Source organism: Kryptolebias marmoratus, linkage group LG10 (genome assembly GCF_001649575.2).
Source record: "Kryptolebias marmoratus isolate JLee-2015 linkage group LG10, ASM164957v2, whole genome shotgun sequence".
Classification (NCBI taxonomy): Eukaryota; Metazoa; Chordata; class Actinopteri; order Cyprinodontiformes; family Rivulidae; genus Kryptolebias; species Kryptolebias marmoratus.
The window spans coordinates 15,260,759-15,284,441 of NC_051439.1; the positions used below are offsets into that span (position 1 = coordinate 15,260,759).

The following is a 23,683-nucleotide window of genomic DNA, read 5'->3' on the forward strand; positions in this document are numbered from 1 at the left end:
TGTTTCCTGTTTGCGGTCCCTCCAATCAGCTTTCTGGAAATTGTCTCGCGGGCGTTGTTCAAAACAGAGAGCCCACATCTCAACGGCGTCCCTGCTCCAACGTTAGCTGCGTGTAGTCGGATAGAGGGACAAAGAAGGCTTAGAAAAGGGTATGAAAACTTTTAGAGTGTGATAATTGATTTTACTTCGTCGTTAGCAAGCAAACTTTGCGCTTACTGTGACCCACGATAAAAGTTATTAAGCTCAAGCAACTATTACCTGGTCAGTGTGATCGCCTACAGCCAGTGTGGCTAACGAGCTAGCTAGCATCTTGGGGACTTCAGTTGTCCTTCAGCAAATAGAATGAGAGTTTTTATGTGTAGTTATTTGTGTCTTTGATGCATTTCATTTTCTTTAAGATAGCCTTTAACTCTTTGTATTTACATTCTTCTAATAAATAAGGAATTAAATGTTGCAAATATGTTTAGTCGTGTCTTTATCTCTCGTTTACTCTAGAGGTGGTGCAATGTCTTCCATTATGTTTAGCAACTCATGCAGCACAGACCCAGCCTTCTTTATCAATTTGTTCTGTTTCTTTGATTTATCTGGTTCTGATTATGCAACCCAGCCACAGACTTGCATAAAAAATATGCAAGATTCTGCTTGACGTCCTGCCAAACCGTAACTTTGTCTTTGCTGTTGGATTCAAACAAGTATTTGCTGTTTTGTAAATAAGATTGCATTTCCATTGTAGCCTGTTATTCAGGTTAACACTTGGGTCAGATTCTTGTCTGTTACTGACGCATCCTACAACTCTATTTATGTGCAAAATCAGTAAAGACATTAATATAGTCTCCCCTTTTTTGGATTATAACAGCATTTGTGCAAATAAATGCCGGTAAGCCTGCCCAGAACATTTTAATTAAAAGTGACTTGCCTTAAAATATACGTCAGCTGGATTTATAATGTAAAAACCATGAGCATCCTTGTAAAACAAGAATTAGGCTGATGAGTGCCTAAAACGTCTGCAAGTAATTGATATGATTTGTTTGTCTGTAGGTATCCAGTCTTTATTTCGACAATGGCAGAAGGAGGAGACGTGGACTGGGAGCTCAGCAAAGAAAACATCCAGCCACTGAGGCGGGGCAGAGCTATATCTGCTTTACATCAGGCCCTCAGTCAGCAGCAAGATGGACCCAACTCTGCAATCAACCAACAGAGACAGTAGGGATGATCTGTTCAACCTTACATATAAATAAAACCTTTTATTTATACAGCTTTTATACCATTAACACAGGCTTTGTGTCTCTTTGTTTCTTCAGAGCCTTTGAGTCTGAACTTCGGATGTACGATGGAGACGATCCACTCTGTGTTTGGGATCGGTCAGTAAAACATCTAAAAATAGTGTATTTTCGTGCATCGCTCTTTAAATCTCGCTAATCTAGAAACGGTTCTGTATTTACAGATATATTAAGTGGACAGAGCAAACCTTCCCTCAGGGAGGGAAAGAAAGCAACCTCACCACATTGTTGGAGCGGGCTGTGACCAGATTCTCAGAGGAAAAAAATTATCACAATGATCCTCGCTATGTTGACTTCTGGATTAAATTTGTACGTGTTCTAGTTTAACCTTTAGACGGATTTTGTTATCCTTAAAACAAATGAAGCGGTGCTAACTTTTACTATGTGTTTGTGTTGTGTGTCACCAGGCAGAGAACTGCGCAGAGCCCCTGGATATTTACAGGTACATGCAAGCTCAAGGAATCGGTGTGACGCAGGCGTCCTTCTACATTGCCTGGTCTGAAGAGCATGAGAATCAGGGCAATTTCCGAAAAGCAGACCTCGTCTTTCAAGAGGGGTTCAAGAAGTGTGCTGAGCCACATGATAGGCTCCTCCAGTTTCACAAGTATGAATCCATTTAGTGTAATTTGCTCTCAGTTTGTTTAACTATGTCAAGTCACAATAATCTGAATTGTTCATAGGGCTTTGCAGGCTCGTGTTTCCCGTCAGGCATTGTTAAACATGGAGAAGGACAGTAGTGATGAAGAGTCAAAACAACCTGAGAGGGTTTCTTTAGCTGCCCTCAAACATAGAGGGAAGAAAAGGGCCATCGCTCCTGTCATCAGAACTGGGTCAGCAATCAAAGGTAAATCTGCTGTGAAACGCTTTGCTGGCATTACCAGTACTGCAACACTTACTTTCACTGTTTCTTATTTATTGTTGGGCTTGTTGACAGGTCTTTCTGGAGGCCTGCAGTCAAACAGTGCCCCTGTTCTCAGCAATGTTTCAAACAGTCGGCTGGTGATTTTTGATGAGAACAAAACTGAAGATGCCGGTCCGTCCGAGCCCAAGTTGGAATCTTGGGCTGTTCCTCCCACATCAAGGGCAAAAGAGAATGAACCAAAGCCTGAAAAATGGTGTGACATTAAGGTATGAAGGGACCCAACCTTTGTTTATTTATGTAGCTATGTGTATAGCAGGCCATTTAGAATAGCTAATTTTTCTTATTATTAAATTTAAATGTCACAGATGCCTCAGAAAACCAAATATGGACATACCATTATGGCTCCGCCACCTGCAAAACCCACCTTTCAACCATTTGTTGAGGAGTCGGACCAGCCCCCAACCATGTGAGTAACAGCTTTTGTTATTTATGACAAAAACACAATAAATATGCTTTTGATAGGAAGGCTGAGATGCTTTAAATGATGTAAAACAAAAAATAAGGTCTGTGGATGCCTTACAGCAAGTATTATTAACATTCGAGAAAACTAGAAGTAAAACTAAATTTTCCAGCTTTATCAGCATTTTTTCAGGGACTTTTCACTCTGAAGTTAACAGTTTTGACAGTTATTTCCATAATTTACATCACAATCATTAATTTGTTTTATTCTTTTCATTTCGTGAATCACTGAAAGGTAAACGTGAACTTGTGTTCCTTCTTCAGGACACCGTGTAAAATCAACCCGGCAGTGAACATGGTTTTGTCGGCGCGTAAGCCGAGCAAAGAAGAGACGCCTCTGAAGAGGCTGCAGGACCAACAGCAGCAGCACAAGGAGGCCAAAGCAGGAAAACTTCAGGAGCAGAGCATGTACTGTAAGGAGCTGCTGCTCAGCGGCGCCACCGAATTCTGCTTCGAGGAACTGCGCGCTGAACGCTACTTCAAAAAGATGGTACAGGAGTCGCAGGAAGCCGGAACGGCAGAAAAACAATCTAACGGATGCTTTTAAGGAGAAAAAAAAAGGTTTTTAACCTTCATTTTGACAGGACTTCTCTTACAAGTATCATGTCACGACTGTTCATGTATAGTTTGTTGTCCAGCTGTAAATGTTGCTTTTGTAGAGAAGACAAACTGAGAAAAACTCAAATTTAGGACGTATTCTAAAGGTTTCATTAAAAATCTGCACAATGTAACAAAATTTCTTAAATTTCCAAAGCACAGAAGAATTAACAACCACACTTCCAACACGTCAGCACCAATGTGTTTGTAGCAGCCCAGACAAACAAGATCGGGATAAAACGGACTTCTGCTTAGTTTGTTCTTAATTTCACTATTTGTCACTTTGTCTTCGTGTTTTTCTCTATTGTGCTGTTCTTTAGAATAGTATTTTTATGTGTGAAGCTTTTTCAAAGTTTTTTTCTTATCTGATTTTTTTTTTTTAACTCTTGAGTCAGATTTAGGCTCACTGAAGCACTTCGTGGTTTCATGTCTCAGTTTGAGAACAGACTCCTTCTGAACCAAACTCTGCTTATAGCTAATAAATTTGTTCAATCATGTGACTGAAGTCTTTGGAAACGGGTGTTTTTAGAACGCCGGGGGGGGGGTTGTAGTGACCAAAGATTTACATTTTAGTTTGCTAATATTTAATATATCCAGGATTCCAGGATTTGCTTGATTTCATTAAATTTTAGCCGAAACAAGTTTAACATGCAGCTCAGTTGTCATTACACAACACAAAACTATACAGTTTTAGATATATACTTTGCTTATGCTACTCAGAAAGTATGCTTAAATAGGTTGTGCAAGTAAAACAGTTTACTGCAGTGAAGTGTAAATCATGGTCTTACATCCAAGGAAACAAACAGCTACAAGTTCTGGTGGTGAGTTTTTATAAAGCAGGTAACTAATATAAATGCTTCCACTATGTCTCTATCTTGTAAATATAACACTGATTTTAGGTCAGCTGTTATGATTGTAACAAAAGTTACATTTTCTGCAGTTTCGAAGGCTGAGTTGGGAAATTTTATTAAACTGTATTTCAGTGAGACCAGTTTAAGACGAGTATTGTCATTGAGTTCAGATTAAAAAGCTTTTTACCCACTGTTTATCTAAATAACTCACTGTTTCCAGAAGATTCTTGATTGAAGATGGCAGAAAAAAATGAAATGCCTCCTCATGATCAAGAGTAGGTTTGGTTACAAAGCTTCCTCAGTATCACTTCAAATAAACTGACTAACATCGTTCTCAAAGACAGAAATGTAGGAAATTAACAGGTGTTCAAAACTGAAAAATTGAATAAAATAATCTGTTATTTGGTGAACTCTTTCATTTATACTTTAGACATTATGATTCTTTTTTTTGTTTTGGCCTAGTTGCTAATCGGTATGAGTATCTTAAGAAACCAACTCACATAATTAAATAAAACTGCATGTTAGCAGTTATATCCTCACACTTAGATCACAGCTCTGCAATCAAAAGAAATCCATAAAGCTTGCTGAGCCACGAGGTAAAACAGGGAGTAACGATCTGTGACAGATCAAAGGAAACCAGAGAAATTGCCTTTCCTGCAAAAAATGCAGTGTGAAGCTAAAACTTAGTTGTTAAAGCTAAAAGAAGCAGAATGCTGGTTTAAATCTGAAGATGGCAAATTGCTAGCTAAAAGAAGCAAAAGGCTACCTAAAAGCTGAAGTACCAATCAGGCAGACAAAAGCTAAAAATAGCAAAAGGCTAGCTAAAAGTAGCAGAACAGCTTCCACAAACTAAAAGCAGAACAAAAAGACAAAAATAGAGCAAGTATGCTGAAGCAGATTTCAAAGAGAACAATGTTTTTGAAGAAACTGAAGACATGTTCCTTTGGGGAAATATTTGTAAGTAAAGTTAAATATTTTGAAAAGTATTAAAGTTACAAAAACCAAAAGTCACGGCGTCCGTCTCATGATTGAGCTGAACGTTTTGATATGTGAATGGATAAAATAGCACAGAGTATCTAAAACGTGAAAATATAAAAAAAAACAGGAAAACAACAATGTGAATGCTGAATCGGCATTAACACTGTAGCTCTTTTTACTTGACTTTTCCTAAAGTGTTTGGAGAACCATCATTATTTTAGTGCGTTACAGTTCCTTCACCAGCTTGTCTCTTATCAAAATGCCATGCGCTGCACGGATGCCCCAATTTTGACTCAGTCTTGCAGGCAGTTTCTGCATGACTTGACCCTAATACATTTTTTCTGCTTTGAGTCTCATCCTAGTTGCTGTATAAATTATTCAGGGGATGATTGTGGTAAAATAAAAAGGATTTTTTTTTTACTTGGGTTATAATCATACATGTATGTATGACTTCTGGAGAAGTGATGTACTCTTGTCTTTTCATCCACAAGGATTTTTGGGTGACATTGGACTCAAGAGTCATTGCAATAATGGGATGAGGATTGCCCGTCATATGCATCCAAATACAATGGCTCCTCCTGCCATCTGTCATCCCTGACCCTGTCATTTCATGGATAATGCATCTGCACACTCATGTAAAGGAGAAACAGGGACAGGGATGGAGGGTGGGGAGATAGATGAAAGGTATCCCAGGTGATGAGGTGTAGAGGAGCTCTCCTTTCCTTACTGTCACCGGAAACCAGTTTAAACACTCACACACACACAAAGTCACACAAATACACACAGCTATCAGTTCTTTTGCAAACCAATGAGGGAGTGGGAGGAGGCAGAGAAGGAGGGGAGTGATAAAGAGAGAAGGAGGTGGGAGGGTGTGTGTGTGTGGAAAGACAGTGATCTTGAGAGGGAGAGGGAGAGGAAAGGGGGGGATGGATGGAAGGAGCTATATAGGGATGTAATATTCTCTCCTCCTGGATGCTGCCTTTTCCTTTTCATGGCTTTGTCCTTCCTTTGTGCAGCAGTGTCCCTAGCAGCAGGCACCGGTACACGGCGCAGCACTCAGCCACAGAGCCGAGGATGAATCAACCCCAACAAAGAGCCTTTGAGATGGCAGCGTGTGCTTCTGCCTGGAGGGAGGAACGCATCAGGCTTTCCCAGGCAAGCGGCAGCCTGCAGTGTGCTCTGGCTTGAGAGCCAGCCCTCCTCATCGCTGAGACAGAGCGATGGATCTGCTGTGTGTGTGAGTGAGCAGTTGGATAATCGTGTATGTGAGGGTGTATGTGCACACTCTTGCTTCCAATCCTTCCTGGAGGAGAGAGGCTCTCCTCTTCACAAGGTAGGGAGGAATGACTGATTTCTTTATCCTTCTTTTTTTTTCTAACAATAATTGATCCCTCCAGAGCCCTGGTTACCCTCATTCCATAATGAGGAGAGTGGGGTGAAAGTGGGAGGAGGGAGAAAAGAGGGTTAACGTCATTGATGAAGAGCAAGTATGGCATCGTTAGGCATCAGCCGTGGTGGAGGAAGAAGAAGGAGAAGGAGGAGAGGAGTGGATTGCAGCACAGGCAGGAGCAGATGAGGAGGGAGAAAAGGGAACATCTGAGCAGGTTGTTTGATGTTTTCAGTGATGGACATCTCAAAAGAGGAACCCCTCACCTTCTGTTCACCCCCTCTTCCTCCAAATCCCAACATCCTCTGTCTCCTTCTGCCTCTGTTCCTGAAAATGTTGTCTTGAGAAGAACTGCACATGGCAAATACAATTTCTGCAATTTCTGTCTTCACAGTGGACAGACACTTCCTGTTTTTATCACTGTGTGTGTTTGTGTGGAGTTCTCGAGTGAGCTTTTTTCGGTGAACCAATGCTTTTGCTGCACATTGTCACTTTAGTGGATTCTGTGGGAAAACGGAAACAATATGTTGGAAACTGACAGTGACATATGTTCGGAACATTTAGAAAACCTGTTGTACAGGAGCTTGCATAAACGTGGGAGGCAATGTTTGAACTATGTTCTGTTTGGATTTGGATTTGCACAGCACAGGGAAAAGTAGGTTTGCAAACTCTCTCTATTAGTGTCTTTATCAGATGCTAAGTGTCAAGTAGAAATCAATCTAAGGCTATAAGGTGATTTAAGGAAGTCCATGGATTTTAGTTTCAATCCAGAGCTTTAAGAGCCACAATCCACTCATTCTTTCTTTCAGAATCACAAACAATAGTAACTCTTTGGTTTGTTTATTGTAAGAATGTTTGAATTTTTATTTTTGCAGCTGCATGTACCACCTCAAAAATAACAGAAGGGATATTCTCTGTGGCAGAGAGAAAAGGATTCATTTTTTTGTTGTTGTTGCGTTTACAATGAACTGCAGTCTGTGGATTTTGTCATGTCTGGTTGGTTATGATGAAACTTGAAGTAAAAGCTGTGTGCTCATGTCTCAGGTAACTCATTGATATGCAAGGAGGAAGAGAGGAGAAAGGGTAGAGGAGGTGACAAAGAAGGCCTGTTGCACACTCTCACAGCTGGGCATCTGCTTCACTGAGGGGGATGTGTACACTCTAACATCCTCGGATTTTTGTGGTTCCTATATTTTAACTCCAACAAATTGGAAGCACAAACTTCTACACGTTGTAGGATGCTGACAGAACAGGATGTGATACTTACATACAGGTGCTTTCTGTGTTTCCATTCAGTTTCAATTTATGTAGCTCCAATTTACAATAAAAGTCATATCAGTGCATGCTACAAAAAAAACCCCAACAAGACCAAAGCATAAATCAAATTTAGATCCAGGTTTAAATCTAATTATAATCAATGAAATTCCTATTATAATGCAATATATCCACATATCCACACATAGAAGAGTAGAATGAGTAAAGACAGCAGATAAGAGAGGAAATGTGGTCAGTTTGTCCTAAAGTAGTCTAAGCCTATAACCACATAACTAGGGGATAGCTCAGGAAACCAAAGCCAACCCTAACTATAGGATTTATTAGAAACTTAAAATTGGACAGTGTCAGCCTCACAGACAGGAACTGGAAGTTGGATCCACAAGAGAGGAACCTGAGAACTGAAAGCTCTGCCTCCCATTCTACCTTTAGAAACTCTAGGAACCACAAGTAAACTTGCAGCCTGAGAAAAAGGTGCTCTGTTAGGAAAATATGGAACAATGTGATCTTTATTATAAGACGGAGCTTGGTTGTTGAGACCTTTGTATGTTAGAAATAAGATTTTAAATTCTATTCTGAATTTGACAGGAGGCCAATGGAAAGAAGCTTAAATTGAAGAAATGTGACCTCTCCTAACTCTCATCAGAACTCTGGCAGCTGCATTTTGGATGAACTGAAGACTTTTTTAGAGGTTTTCTTTTTTAGATACTCTGAAAATAAGGAATTACAATACTTCAGCCTAGAATTTACAAATGCATGGAGCAACTTTTCTGCATTGTTTTAGGACAAGATGTTTCTAATTTTAGAGATATTTTGTCGTTGGAAGAAAGAGGTCCTGGTAATATTTTTAATGTGCAAGTTAAAAGGCAAAACTCACTCCAAGGTCAGTACTGGAGGCCAAGTTAATGTTATCCAGAGTAGGTGAAAGGCTGCAAAAGTTTGTTTAAAACAATCCTCAAGAATGTTTGAGTCAAGTTCTTGATAAGAAATGGACAGCATGTATTACCAGCTTAGCATTGCCACAGGTCACGATACATCAAGGATGAACAACAACAAAAAAAGCTCTTTGTCCAAATTAGAACTGCATGACCTGACTTCATACTTTGGGCTGAAACTGCACCCATGCTGGATGACAGAAAAGGGCAGCAGAGTTGGTGCAGACTGGTACCATGAAGGAATCTGACTACTTGGCAGGAAAACAAAAAGACACAAATCAAAGCTTTCAAAATTTTATGTCTGTACAGTAAAAGCTTGCATTAAGTCCCAGCGCATCAATAAATTAGACCCAAGAGAGAAGAGTCGAGCTCATACTATTGGTCCAGAGTGATCATACGATTCCATCAACACAGCATCAAAGTGTTCGAAGCACGTGTGAGAGCCAAGAGCCTCTTTAATTAAACAAAGTGTTGGTCAGTGCTGCATTTTCATACTCTTCTGGTTTTGTCCCTTAGCGTTGTAAACATACTGTGCATGGAGAAGCATCTCATCTGATTTAAATGTAAAATTTTCCACCGCGTTTTGTCAACTTCTAGAAGAAGAGTTTCATAAAAGCCTTAAAAAAGTGTTGATTGCACAATGCCCTTATGTAAAGGTGTTTGAGGTAGATAAAAGCAGCAGCTTTTACTGCCCATTTTTATGTCTATGCTCTTCACTGCAGGGAGGAACAAACTAGTTTTCTTGTCCATGTTCTCATCTAGGAGAATCAGTCCCATTATGTCAGATGACAGAATGATGCATGCACTCGGTTGATAGCACTGTATTGTCCTGAAATCCCCTTTACTGTGGCCTGTTTACCACAGAGAAACTGATGGAGAAAAAGGGGTTACATTCTCCGAACTGCTGGGGAAGCTTTCATTGTGCCATCAGATGAGAAAAAAAACAAAACACATATGAACATTGAGGGACTAGAATTCTTTAAAAGAATGTTTATCACTCATCACCTTTCATGCTAGAAATCATCTTTTGAAAAAGGACAGTTGTTGATTGTTTTGGTCATGCCTTGAAAATACTATTACAGGCAACGTTGTGAGATGTCCCACTCGGAGTATGTGTTGTGAATGGCTCTCAGCTACTACCACATCAAATATTAATTCTATATTTGTAAAACTGATTGAGTTATAACAATTTTGGGAGCACATGGTTCAAGATAGCTGTGGCAGCCATCTTGAACCAGGTTGACTCCAAAAGCTAATAAGTCATAGATGTGCATCCAATGATTACTTTCTGCAAGTTTTATGAAAGTGGTTCATGAGACATTCTGGTAACAGACAGACACACGCACACACAACAGACAAGGGCAAAAACATTATTGTCCACCTTTCGCCTTTTTGTGGCAGTCAATAATTAATTTTCCCCGACAGCTTTAAACATGCTCTGCATCCGCTCGTAATTCCCGTTCTCTCTCTCTTTTTTTTTTTTGCCACCACAGACCAGTGCACAGACTCTCCTTTCCTCCCTTCGCCCTTACTTCTCCTGTCAATATTAACACAGGAACAATCTGCACTCCTGCACACATATCTGCCCTTGAAGAGCTGACATTGTCACGGTGTCGGGCAGCAACATTGTGTTTTACTTTGTCCTTCCCATCCTCAGGCCTTCTCCTGGTCAGTCAGAACTTGAGAAGGCAACAGAAAAAAAGTTTTCTTCACAAATCTGACTTAAAGAAGTTTATTTGGTGCTTTGAGCAGCTCGCTGACAATTATGTACCATTTAAAGATCCCTACAGTCATTAAGGGTAAACTTTAAGTGAATGTGGGTCATTCACTGAAAAGTAAATGCAGAATATACATATATATATACACACACATATATATATATATATATATATATATATATATATATATTTGTTAAATGTCAATATTCCAGATTTTCCAGATCTTCTTCATGACTTCTGCCACTAATGAACAATGTGCTAAAAATTAGTCCAAAGCATCCATTTTACATGCCTTTGGGTGTGTTTTACATCATGTTTTTACACTTGAGTGGAATTCCAGTAGTTTTCCAGATATATTGATAATTGATTCTGAAATACAGGTCCACGCTCAATGTAAACAAAGCTCTAGGCAGAATTTGCCACATGGGAGTTTGGGTCACATGACTGACCTACATTAGGATGCCTGTAGTCTGTGTTAAATGTGGTACTATCAAACAAGCGTAGAATCGAGGAGATGTTTAGGTGGAAATGTAAGAGCAAATCTGCTGCTAAATCCTACAAAAAGAGAAATATTAAGAAAGAAAACTGACGAGAATAAATATCAGGGATCTTAGGTGAAGCACCATGATAACAGAGCTCGACATTCAAGCACACACAACTTTATTTCAGCTAACCGGTAAGTTTACAGTTAAAATCTTTTTCTTGGAGTATTTTTTTTGTTCTGCGAGTGATCCTTCCCAACCTCAAACCATAGTGATGCACATCATTGGCGTGACAATAAACAGTTAAATGTCGAAAAGGCAATAAGCTCTCACGGGGAACTATTTCAAAAGAACCATTTTGAAGTGCGCCTAAACAAATTTGTCTCATCATATTTTTCAAAATAACGGGTCAAATAGATGCCATTTTCAAGTCTATTTCAGTTTGGATTATTTTAGAAACCTTTGGTATACTTTACTTAACAAATATGAGGGTAAAAATGTACCAATACATCTAAATTGTCAGACTTCTTGTTCCTAAAAGGCTTTTCAGCATTCGGCTGTTTCCGTAGGTAAACAAATGCATGTTGTAGTTGGCATTAGGTCACAGATTTGGCTTACAAATTTATAAGGTAAAGACACTTTAACCACTGATACGAGAAAAATATTGTGATAATTTTGTTTCTTACAGTTTTGTTTTGTTTTCTTTTCTTTTCTTTTGAGCAGTCCCCATGACTTTGCAATAAGTACCTTTAAACGTCTGGTTTACTGGGTGCAGAAAAGGAAAGCTCATAGGCTCGGGATAAATCCTGAATGCAGTATTGTCACCACAGTATCACAAAATGTGTCAGGAAAAAAAGGCTTTTGTGAGGCTTGCAACAAGTTAAACAAATGCAGTCCATTTACCACAATTCAGTCTGGAACAAAGCACAGACCAAAGATCCCGGCAGTAATGTCCCCAGAGCAACTAGTCAGCTTAAAACACAAAACTGCACAAACAGCTGCAGTCAGATTTATAAAACAAGTGATTTTAGAGTTACAGGATGATGCCATTCCCCAACATACTCCTAGCACTTTGCCATGCATAACATGCAGCATAGGTCCACTGATATGAAATATGCATGGTGGCATCATGCTATTCCATGTCACAGAGAGCAATTTATTACATCACATGTCATCTGTTGTCCATTTGCAGTCGGTGCATCTCTCCAGAGGTGACTTCAAAGAGAAATAAGACATAGATCATAAACAATGCTATTGTCCTGTCCAGTCACGTCCAGGGCCATTTTTATGCCCTCATGAGGCGCAGGTTTGCACATTTGTGTGTGGTGCAAACCTAAAGGAAGAGTTGACCATTCAAGACCTCCCCGCTGCCCCCCTTGAGAGGCAGTCTCATTACACTCAAAGGGCAGAACGGTCATTGTAATGAAGCTTATAGAAGAGCAGCCTCTAAGCCCTCCACACTACATTACACAGTCCAAAAGCAGCAGTTAAGAACTTGATGCTATCTGTGTTGTTATGTGAGCCACTATAGCAGGATTATTCTTTTACGTGCATTTACGAAAAAATAAAAAGAGAGGATTACCTCATCTCCACCATTTCCCATCCTCACCTCACTATTTGACATGAATCCTGTACAAAATAAACATGTGTCTGCTGCTAGAGAGGAGGAGGAGGGGGGGATGATGTGTGCTAAAATTAGATCACTGAAAGACTGAACAAAATACTAATCCTGCGAGCACAGTCACCTGCACATTTGCTACATTTCTGAGCACGAGCAAGAAAAAGGAAGTAAAAATTAGGGCAAATACGGGGGGGAAAACCATTCAACAGAACTGGGAGTGCTAACATCCAGCAAATCCAATAGCTCTCTCTTATCTCTCAATCCCCTCCCACTCAGCCACAACTCTCGCTCGGGGTGATTTGAACATGAGAGGAAGGCAAGTGTGCCCACTCCTCTTCTGTCATGTTGTCTGCAGGAAACATATGGAATGCCTGGTTGAATTTCTGCATGGCATGAGAGGCCAAGCTGCTCTGCCAGGTGAAGAATCTCCATCCATCGCAGGGGTAAGGTTGTTATTGGATATTCATACTGAGCCTTGGGATTGGGATGGGATTAAGTGATGACACTCTGGAGAGAAATAGGGTCTATTTGCATGTTTTTACCCCTCCCCAGTTTCCATGCTTCAGCATCTCTTAACGGTTTGTCAGGGTTTGCTGCTGTTTTATGTACATGAGTCCTCACTTTCTTAGTAGGACTTTAGCTTTTGGATATATTTCATTTCCCGCCTCAGCACAAAGTTGTAGAAATGTAGCAACATTTTTGGGATGACCTCATCCTTTTCCAGCACTTCATATCCAGTGCTTTTCAGCCTCAGCACTTTGATAGATTCGAGACAAGCCACTGAGGCATGGGGTCAAGTCCCAGCAGCTTTTGCGAGATGTGACCAGAAAGCGAGATCACGCTCCGGGTACGTTTGCCTCTGTTCATCGGCTTCAACTTAGAGATCAATAGGATATTATTATCAAGACAGCCATAGGCCTGGCAGAGTCAGACGGGTCATAATAGGGTCAGGTGCATGTTATTAAACTTTGTAAATCAATAAATGCATCAACTTTTGACCGTAAATGTGCGTGTCTTTCAACTTGGTCCCAGTGTCCCAGTGGTTAGTTTGTATTTCTAGACTCTTATGAGTGCAATGCTCGTTAGATAGTTTGTTTTCTTTTAGTTTGAACCAATGATAAAGCCAGCTTCACTGTTTGTGCTGGTATCCCCCTATTACTGATGGCAGAATGTGTTTTACTCAGTAGTAAATGATGATTGATCTGTTTTTAAAGGAATTCATGAATGTAAATGTGTAAACATTTGTTCAGGCACATTGAGCAGCTATCTAAGAAGATGGCTTTATGTCCAGCAGAGGAAAGCACAGATAACAATCTTCTGCTTTGCATCTTGTTTCTCTTCCCCCAGGCACTTGTAATTTCAAAGAAGCCACAATTGGTCGTTGAAAGCCTTTTTGTGTTTGTGGGAAGGAAAATGGATCTCTGTCTTTCCAATACTTCCTGGTCTGCCTGTAATCTCGGCCACAACTTCCTCTCTCGTCTCACCATAATGTCCCTGTCAGATGGAATTAAGGTCTTTCCCAGCATCACATTATGTACATAAGGAGAGCACAGAGTGATACGTTTATGCAACACTTAGCATATTAGCCTCTGATTGAATTATCCTTGGACAGTGACATGTCTCTCCAAGCAGTACTCTTTCAACCCCACTCCTTCCATTCTAACCCCATTTCTGTATTGAAGCAGGGTTTAGCTCATGTGACCAGTAGGCCTGATCTCACTCGACGCCCTTGGTGATGCGGCAGGGTGAGCGGCGTGAGTTAGTCACCAGTACGTCTCCTAACAGGCATCGTTGATACCGATTAGAGCCATGCTGGTTTCAGGGATGGAAGCAGAGGGAGGAAAGGCTGCCGGCGTGATCTCCTGCTGGGTCACAGAGGGCTGCAAAACTCATTTTCTCAGCTCCCACCATTTCACAGTGCATGACGGCAGGTTGTCAGATAAGCTCGGGGCACCTTGGAGGCCTCTGAGCTGAATTCTGCTAAAATAAACAAGAGGCACTAATTGAACGTTGAAGTGCTTTTTAGTTTATTGGTCAGGAGTGATCTACCACACAGTGATTAAGCTAGCATGTGTTCGCCATCTTATCTTTGCGTTTAGTATGTAAACATTTGATGATTCCATTTAGAGATATTGCAAAAAAAAAAATCTGAGGCTACTGGTTCAGGTAGATTTGTTCATCTGTTATCAATGTCAAAGAAAGCTCTTGCATTATTGTTTATGTTAATAATGTGATAAAAATAAGGAATGTCTTTCATTTCTCAGTACTAAACTCAAGATGTGAACTCTTCTATCCTGTAGAACTGTTACATGAGATTTTTTGCAGCTGGCAATGAGATAAAAAAATCATTTTTTTTCTTGTCTTACTGATGTGGCATATCCATAATTTTCATAGGAATGACTTTTATTTTTAGAGCAACAACAATCCTTTTGAGTTTAGAACGGAAACGTTCTACAACCTCATGAAGGAGGGAGGTAAAGAAGAATGAGGAATTATTTAGGACAAAGTTTATATGTGACCCATCAAATGTCAATGATTTGCAAACAATGAATTCTTGTGCAATGTTTGCCAGTAGTAGATGCTTCAGTCAGTAAAGTGGTTTTCCAGGATGTCCTCTGCGATGTGATCCACATAAAACTGTATTAATTTTAGTCATAAGACTTAAGTGTGAGTGATTATCTCCCAGTGCAGCTAAGAAAATGAGATGTAATATATTTAATTATTTCCCTCCACTTGAATAGAAAGTAAAGCTGAACATACAGTAAACCTGAGTCAGTGGCTCAGCAAATGCGTTCAAAGATTAACTGGTCGCCCTCTCTGCAATCAAAGGGCGCACTAGCTACTAATTAGGATCGGATATGAAAGGCTTATGAGAATTTGAAGGATAGCCTGGTATGGTATACGTGTGTGTGCATGTGTTAATGTGTGCTTGTGCATTTTGTTGCTAATGCAGTGGAAGCCTGTGGGCGCTGGCCGGGCCAGCCGCGCGCTCATCTGTAAAAGGGCACAGAGAATGAATAAGCCTTAATTGACCAGATATCCTTCATTACACATGTGCTTACAAATCCACCCACTCTCCTTGGAGCTGTTTTCAGTAGAGGAAGCTCGTGACAGCCTTTAAGGCACTGGGAATGTGGGGCATTCACATGTCTGGGATGTAAGACATAAACCAGCTTGTAGAGAAACCATTTAAATTTTTTACAAGTTGAAATATCTGAAGATTTTATTTGAATACACCTGGCCACAGAGTAGAAGGGAGCGTCTAGTGACTCGTAACATGTTTTTAACTGCTGTAGCCCAAGAAATTTGCTTATATTCAAAAAACAAGGTTACAGTTATTTAATCAGGTGCTGCCCAAAGTTCAGTTTCTTTAAACTGAACATTTCTCTCCACAGGGACATTTTGAAGCAGGCAGGCTGTCCCCCTTTCGGACCTGAGGATGTTTCGCAAGAAGAAAAAGAAGAGGCCCGAGATTTCAGCGCCAAAAAACTTCGAGCACCGCGTCCACACCTCGTTTGACGCCAAGCGGGGCTGCTTTGTGGGCTTGCCAACGCAATGGCAGAGCCTGATAGAGAACCTGCGGAGGCCAAAACCCATGGTGGACCCCTCCAGGATCACAGAGGTGGAGCTGAGGCCGAAGAAGGTATATCTAACAGATCATAACATCATGACTGTCATGAGTTGTTCTTTAATCAAAGAAACCAAAAATAGAGGTATGTTATTAGTTTTATCAGTGCAGAAGTATATGTTTTTTGTGTTGTAGAGGGTTTCTGCTGTCTCAGAAAATTTAAGAATACTTTGATGACAACGTGGAATGACTGCTCCCCTCCCTATATATAAATAAATAAATAAATATATATATATATATATATATATATATATATATATATATATATATATATATTATTATTATTATTATTTTTTGCTTTCTTATCTATCACCAGGCTGGGCTAATGACCCTGCTGTGTACACTGGCTGTACAATGTTGAATCCTCCTGGGGGCTGCAAGATTTATTACTGCATGCAGGCAATTAATAACAGTAGATGGTGCCTTCCCACAGATGTCAAGCAAAAAGGAATAAAAAGTGCAGGTACAGCAGAGGAAAAGCCTGTGTACAATCCAGACTGCAAATCTCAGGATTTCCATGCTTCACCAAGCATAATGTTGATGCTTTTATGGCCCTCCAGAAAAATAAAGAACTCTGTGATGCGATGGCAAATAGAGCGGTGCAACATGAGAACCACCGTGTCAGCATTTAGGTCAGATTTATAGTTTTACCTGCCTCATCAATATGAGTGCAAAACCTTTGTTATTGCAGAACGCCCAAAACAAAAAAGGGAAAATTCCAAATTAATGTACAAAAATCATAGTCCAGTCCAATTTGGTTGTTAAAATGTGTTTTGTTTCCAAATGTTCCTAAAATTGGAATAAATCTAACCAAGGCTTCAGAGAGGTGTGATGTGATCTGACCTCCACCCCCTGTGTGGATGTTTTAGGCAGAGAAACAGGAGAGGCTGTTGACTGACTGTAAGTGGAACATGATTCTACTCTGACAAATAAGCCACCATGCGCTCACTCTTACCGTAACGCTATTCTGGCAAAACATCTAAGGTTTGATCATTTTGTGTCAGGGCAAGTTTAGGCCCTCTGCATGCCTGCCAACTATTCATACCACTTAAAAGGTCTAAAGAGCTGTAATGTGTAATACCTGGAAGTTTAAGAGCTGCTATAGAGCTTCTGTCTTTGCCTGGTAAATTTGTCAGCGTATTGTCAGCATAAGCCACAGGGGAAAGAAATGAAAGTCACTGTCTTTGAAGAATGACAAAGACGTCCTTTACGCATTCCCACATCTAAATTTAACTCGCCTCTGAGCAACAATTATGTCACTTTTACTATTCCTTTTAGTCAGAAACCTCTCTATAACATAATCATGCTATGCAGACCGTGATGAAGATAAACGCCTCTTCCCTTTCAGACCATTGTGCGTGGGAGCATAATCGGTCACGGAGAATACATCACAGCCATGATCAATGACATGAGCCGCCTGTCTGTGACCAGCTCCAACTCTCTGCGGAAGAGTAGCCCCTCTGCCAGAAAGAGGGCCCAGTCCCTGGGAAGGTTGGGAGAAGTGAACGAAGGGGATGGCTACCAGTATGAGGGACTGACACAGGATGATGATGAGGAGGACGATGTAGGTCAGGAACACTGGAGGGACAAGGCCAGGAACATCCACAGTGAGACCAACACCCCTTACTTGGGAATGAAGAAGAGCATCACTCTGCAGCCCAACGGGATCTTGCCGAAGGCCAAATCGACATACGAAGTCGGTGTTAGCTCCATAGAAGGACCCCCACAGCCACCTCAGCCTCAGAACATCCCAGCACCAAGCCACGGGACGTATATGAGTGGGGACGTGGGAAGTCCTCAAGAGAGAGTTATATGGAAAAGAGACTTCCAGCTGCCCAGAGGAATGCCACCAAATCAGAGACCTGTAGCTTGTTTTTACAGCCCTGCAGTGACTGTTCAGCAGCTTCATGGGGATCAAGGAACAGTCACGACGGAGCTCCGACCCAACGTACCGATGTACATGCACACTCAGAACAGCCCAGGAAGGCCGTTCTCCTCCTATGACCTAAAAGTAAGCAGATTTTTGCTGACTATAAATAATTCATGAATTTCATAATATATGCATATTTTTAATGCAGTGTATGTCATTTTATTAAGACTCAGCATGTTATGCATGGAGTTTTTGGGTTAAGAAGTCATGCTTAGGTTGTGGAGCTTAGGTAAAGGAAAATATTAGCTGGCTTTACACTAAACTTGATTAAAGTTGAAACTTTGAGTATTTTATTGAAGTCCAGTGTTAAAAAAAATGAAATATGAGCTGAAGAGCCTGTGGGGTTGTAAATGTTGAAAGACAATAAATTTGCAAGGATCTCCTTGGGACTCTTAAGGCCATATAGAGACATCTTAACTTGAGTCAAACCAGGTGATGAAGAGTGAAAGCAAAGGATTTGATTTACGTTCAGTTTTTAAGTGGGCTGTGAACCCCAGGCAGAGGGCCAACCCTCTTCAGCTCTCTCTCTTCTGTTATCATGCAGGCAGAGTCTGCAGTGAGATACCACTCCGGTTTCCTGCCAACCGGCACCAGCAGTCCTCTTGTGGGAGGAATTAGACCTCAGCGGATGGTGCGTTCCTCGGCAAGCTACACTATAGGCCTGTCTCCTAACATGGGTCTGAGGCCCAGTGGACCAGACCCCTTTCTGAGACACTCTGGATGCCCCAACCCCCCTTATCCTCGTCAGGACAGCCCCTCTCAACCTCGACCCTCTCCCACAGGATCATTAGCCACGAGTCCTCCAGGTACTTGTTCTCCTGCATTTAGACCACCACTACATCCCATACCCAGACCACCTCCTGATCCACCTAAAGTGACACACGAACAGTTTAAAGCAGCCCTGCAGATGGTGGTAGATAAGGGCGATCCACGGACTTACCTGGAGAACTTTGTGAAGATCGGGGAGGGCTCGACGGGGGTGGTATGTATTGCCACAGAAAAGCACACTGGAAGGCAAGTGGCGGTGAAGATGATGGACCTGCGACGGCAGCAGAGGAGAGAGTTGCTCTTTAATGAGGTACAAAGATTATCCCACAAGCAGATCCGATTTACATACATTATATTTACAGCAACATTTGAGTTCAACTTTATTTCTCAGCATGTGTTCTTTGTGGGTCTAGTAGTGATTTCCATAATGGAAATTAACTTAATGATAATGTCATGTTTTTTTAGAAATTTAAAAAAATTTAAAAAATTATCTATTAGCAACACAGACAGATCAGAGCTGGACTCATGCAGGAGTTGTTCTCAAACTTTTCAGCTTCCAATCCATAAAACAGCTAAAGACCAATGACCAAAGTGATTGCTGGTTAAACTATTCCAACACTGATAAAAAGACAATTAAACAAGGGCATGATGACAGTATAAACAGACTCAACACATCCTGCACTGTTTTATCTATTTATGACACCTGTTTTTAGCTCTTGCAAAAGCTAAAATGTGCTGTTAACATTCATTTTTACATTTAATTTGATGTTTGGAGATCATCTTGACACTTCTTAGTGTTTCATGACCTTCATTCGGGCCCCAACCCAAACATTGGGAAGTACTGCACTAGGCTAAAATCAGTGCAATCTTGGCGCATTACGTAGTTGTGCAGCACAGCTTTAAAGCTACTGAAATAAAACAAGAACAAAATGCTTCATATCATTAAGGACTGTATAACTGGTTTGTGCTACAGGTGGTCATCATGAGGGACTATCAGCATAAGAATGTGGTGGAAATGTTCAAGTCTGCCCTGGTGGAGGAGGAGCTGTGGGTAATCATGGAGTATCTGCAGGGCGGAGCACTAACCAACATTGTATCTGAAACCAGGTAAGATCATTAAAAAATCTATTTTTTAAGTTGTGTTTTGAGGAGCCAGTTCAGATTCATTTTTAATAACTATATCAACCACAAGGGGGTAGTGTGGTATTGACTGGAGAGTGATCAGTTTTTATCCAAGTGTCGTTCAGTCCTCTCCTACACTCCACATCTGCTGGTTTTCTTTGAAAAGAAAGATTATTCAAAACATCAGAGGATTTAAATTGCGCATGTTTACAAGTGAAATGTCAGTTTGGGGTGGAAATTTGATACTTTATTGCTACCATGTTGTTGTACACATATCATAAATGAGCACATCATGTTGACCAGCAGCAGGAACATGTATTTATCTAAATCTATTTATTTCTAGTTGACATGCTTTTCACTTTTAACCAATGTCTGTCTCAGTTTCTATACGGTGACCCCTGGGCTTGGCTCAGTTGACTCTTAAGGAATTAAAATGTTTCTCTCAAACCAGATGACATGAAATAAATGAGCAAACTGTCACAGCCAATACTGAGTCAGGTTACTGACAAATCAATTGTGAACAAAAGTCCTTTGGGATTTTTTTCCTACTGCTCAGTGGTGTCAGAAACTTCTAAAATCAGTCTTCATTAAAGAAACTAGAATTATTTCGGAACATAATTTTAAATCATTGTTTTATCGATCACAATGTGGGCAAATACAGCAATCCGTAACTATTATGTTAGCATAAACCTCACTGAGCACCTGAGTTTTCTTGCGGCTTAATCTTTTCTTTCTTTTTTATGTTTATGTTACACCTGTGAAAAATCAAAAGCACATTAACACTGCAGATGAACGAACCTGTTCCTTTGTCATTTTTCTGTGTGGGAGTTGTTATTCTGAACCTTGTACCCTTTCTCGTTGGCTTTAATGTGCGGTGATTCATGAATTTTCAGCTTTTGGGGCTGTCGTAGCTGGTAATGGAAATGTGTGAAATGTTCATGTAAAGTCATCCTGTGTTTGTGTAAACTTGTTTTCCTGCAGGCTGAGTGAAGAACAGATTGCCACAGTATGTGAAGCTGTTCTGCAAGCCCTGGCCTATCTCCATTCACAGGGCGTCATTCACAGAGACATCAAGAGTGACTCTATACTACTCACATTAGATGGAAGGGTATGATAATGGCATCTTTATGCCTAGTTTTCCCTTCCGTTTTGCTTATCTTGTGAGTAAATTGGTATTTTCTTGTGTTCTTTCCAGGTGAAGCTTTCAGACTTTGGCTTCTGTGCCCAGATCAGTAAGGACATCCCTAAGAGGAAGTCTCTGGTAGGGACACCTTATTGGATGGCTCCTGAGGTCATTTCCAAATCCCCATATGGCACTGAGGTAAACACATTCAGCTCTTGTTCTCACAGAAAAACACTGATAATCTCTGTTAAATATCATAAACTGTGCAAACTAGTGATTCACCGGTTGCTCAGCACATGACTGGAAACAGCTGATTTTCAGCTTGACCAGTATGTAGCAGAACAGGTGCTCAAAAATCAGATTTCCTATTTTTTATGACAAAGCAGTCCTCTGGGGTCAAAAGTCTTAGTTGTGGGAATGTTTGCAGAGTTGGAAAGACTCAAGTTTGCTATTTAAAATATCTGTGAGATGTTCAAAAATAAGGCAGAAGAAGAAAAAAAACTTAAGACTCCTTAAAGAAACAGTTAATCTCATTTATAAAGTAGTGCTTTTTATTTTGGTTGGATTTTATTTAGATAAACAGGTTAACTCTGTCCTGTAACTTGAAGCCGTTTCCTGTGACGGCTGGAAGAACAACCTATAGCCTGGTCCTGTTTTGGAGCAAATGTAAAATATTTTAACATGAACACACCATCAATTTTTGAACTCAATGAAAAATGCAAAGTTTAATTTTGTTTGCTGTCAATTGTAATTTTAATGAAAAAGATATCTGCAAAAATTCTAACTGGCAAGTCAAAAATTGGTAATGAGGATCGGCCTAGATATCTGAAATCGGTGCATAGTACCAACCTGTGCTATGAGATTAGTTACACAGTTCTTTTGTGTGTGCACCAGGTTGATGTGTGGTCGATGGGTATCATGGTGGTAGAGATGGTGGATGGAGAGCCCCCATACTTCAGTGAAACGCCTGTAGCAGCAATGAAGAGGCTCAGGGACGAGCCAGCTCCGACTGTTCGAAATGTCAGCCAGGTATGAAAACAGGCAAACCTACTCACATGAAGAATATTCTTTCTGTAATATATATTTAAATTATTCTGGGGGAAATGTTATTTATTATCATGCTTCGAATAACTACTGTATTAATTAATTGGCTCTAAAAATGCATGCTTGTCTCTGTGGTTCAGATCTCCCCAGTTCTCAAAGACTTCCTGGATCGCATGCTGACTCGGGACCCCTTGGAGCGGGCCAGCGCCACTGATCTGCTGGAGCACCCCTTCCTGCTGCAGAGCGGCTCACCTCAGTGCCTGGTCCCACTGGTGGAGCAGTACCGGAAACGCATGTCTCGTTGCTGACTCATCGGGGCCAAACAGTCCCCAACGGCCCAACTTCAGCCTGCCCCTTTCAGGCCTCTGAAGAGGACTAGCACCGGGTTCCAGCACCAGAGCTAAGCTCCAGAGAAGCAGACCCAGGCAGCTTTCTGCTGCCAGCGTGGAGGTGGCACGATTTGGTGAAGGACACGACATGGCCTCGGGCATGCAAGAAGCACTTTAGGAGTGAGTTAAAGGCAGCATGCAAGTCCTCACCTCTCAGCTCAGTTTGATAAGAATAATAATTGGCTTCCTTTAACATCCAGAGAGAATCAACATGGCACAACATGGTGCATATCAAACTGATGGCATAAATCTATCTTCCAAACATGTGCTACTCTAAAAACCCTTTATAATGTTCATAGTGGGCATTATTGCCAGCTAATTAAGCTGATGTTAGGCTCAAAACACAGTAGCTCATTGTGACAGGATTAAAATTACCTCTGCACACACTATGTTGTGGAAATTGGACGACAACGCGGGTAATACACACATTTTGCATGGCCAAATGGAGGCACACCTGGCCTGATGTGAATGCTTGAATATGTACTGGGATGTGAAAGACAAGTCCCCTTTATTAGCATAATGAATAGGTGTATAAAAGCCCAGCTGCTACTATTGGACTACTGGAAAAATCACCAGTACCACGTTCCTCTTTTTCATATTTATTCTTTATTTCTAAAAGGTGTTGTGAGTTGTTTGTATGCTGTGAAGTTCCAAATAAGGTTTCATAATTAAGTATGGACTTTAAGCATAAATAGATGAATTAATAATGTAAATAAACATACTGATTATTAGGTCTTTAAACCTGCTGACTGACTGCAGTAAATTATATTTACTAAAATGTGAGTGTATAGTTGTGTGTGTGTGTATGTGTGTGTGTGAGGGTACAGGTGTGTGCCAGGCAACATGTCATTGTTTGCCTCGGTTAAAACCCTCTTTGTATTGTTACAGATTTAAAACAGAAATCACAGGATGTGTGCTTTAATCCTGAAGAAGATGATGTGTGTGAGAGTGTATTTGCACTTGTTTGCCTAGATAAAGCACACAGGCTTGGCATGTCATGCTGCAGGACGCAAAAAAACCTGCTGAGAAACACTTTGCACACGGTCTTTGTAATCCGACACGGATACATGTTGACATGCTTTCATGTATTTTTATTCCTGTATGGATCATTCATGGAGAAGAGAATTACATGTTTTAATTTTGTATGAATTAATAAACAAATTAAATGAATCATTTA

The 23,683-nt window shown here is 40.6% G+C and overlaps 2 protein-coding genes across 5 annotated transcripts; both read left to right on the plus strand.

Moving 5' to 3' along the window:
• Positions 1–52: 52 nt before the first annotated feature.
• bub1bb (BUB1 mitotic checkpoint serine/threonine kinase Bb) lies at positions 53–3,758 on the plus strand. Of its 2 annotated transcripts, none has more exons than XM_017413197.3 (9): positions 53–149; positions 1,039–1,203; positions 1,302–1,361; positions 1,445–1,589; positions 1,688–1,884; positions 1,961–2,124; positions 2,215–2,408; positions 2,508–2,608; positions 2,926–3,758. In XM_017413197.3, the coding sequence occupies exons 2-9, from the start codon at positions 1,061–1,063 to the stop codon at positions 3,206–3,208; spliced, it is 1,287 nt and encodes a 428-aa protein (XP_017268686.1). In that variant the 5' UTR covers positions 53–149; positions 1,039–1,060; the 3' UTR covers positions 3,209–3,758. The 2 variants fall into 2 exon arrangements, with proteins under 2 accessions (XP_017268686.1, XP_017268696.1); XM_017413207.2 differs by lacking the exon at positions 53–149 and adding an exon at positions 153–261.
• Positions 3,759–5,982: 2,224 nt separating this feature from the next.
• Positions 5,983–23,676, plus strand: LOC108237117 (serine/threonine-protein kinase PAK 6). Of its 3 annotated transcripts, none has more exons than XM_017418322.2 (9): positions 5,983–6,420; positions 15,898–16,145; positions 17,479–18,141; positions 18,605–19,138; positions 19,802–19,935; positions 20,932–21,058; positions 21,146–21,271; positions 21,968–22,102; positions 22,258–22,425. In XM_017418322.2, exons 2-9 carry the CDS (start codon positions 15,942–15,944, stop codon positions 22,423–22,425), a joined length of 2,091 nt encoding a protein of 696 aa, XP_017273811.1. In that variant the 5' UTR covers positions 5,983–6,420; positions 15,898–15,941. The 3 variants fall into 3 exon arrangements, with proteins under 3 accessions (XP_017273811.1, XP_017273819.1, XP_037833904.1); XM_017418330.3 differs by lacking the exon at positions 5,983–6,420 and adding an exon at positions 12,847–12,945; XM_037977976.1 differs by lacking the exon at positions 5,983–6,420 and having other exon boundaries at positions 15,942–16,145; positions 22,258–23,676.
• Positions 23,677–23,683: the final 7 nt, after the last annotated feature.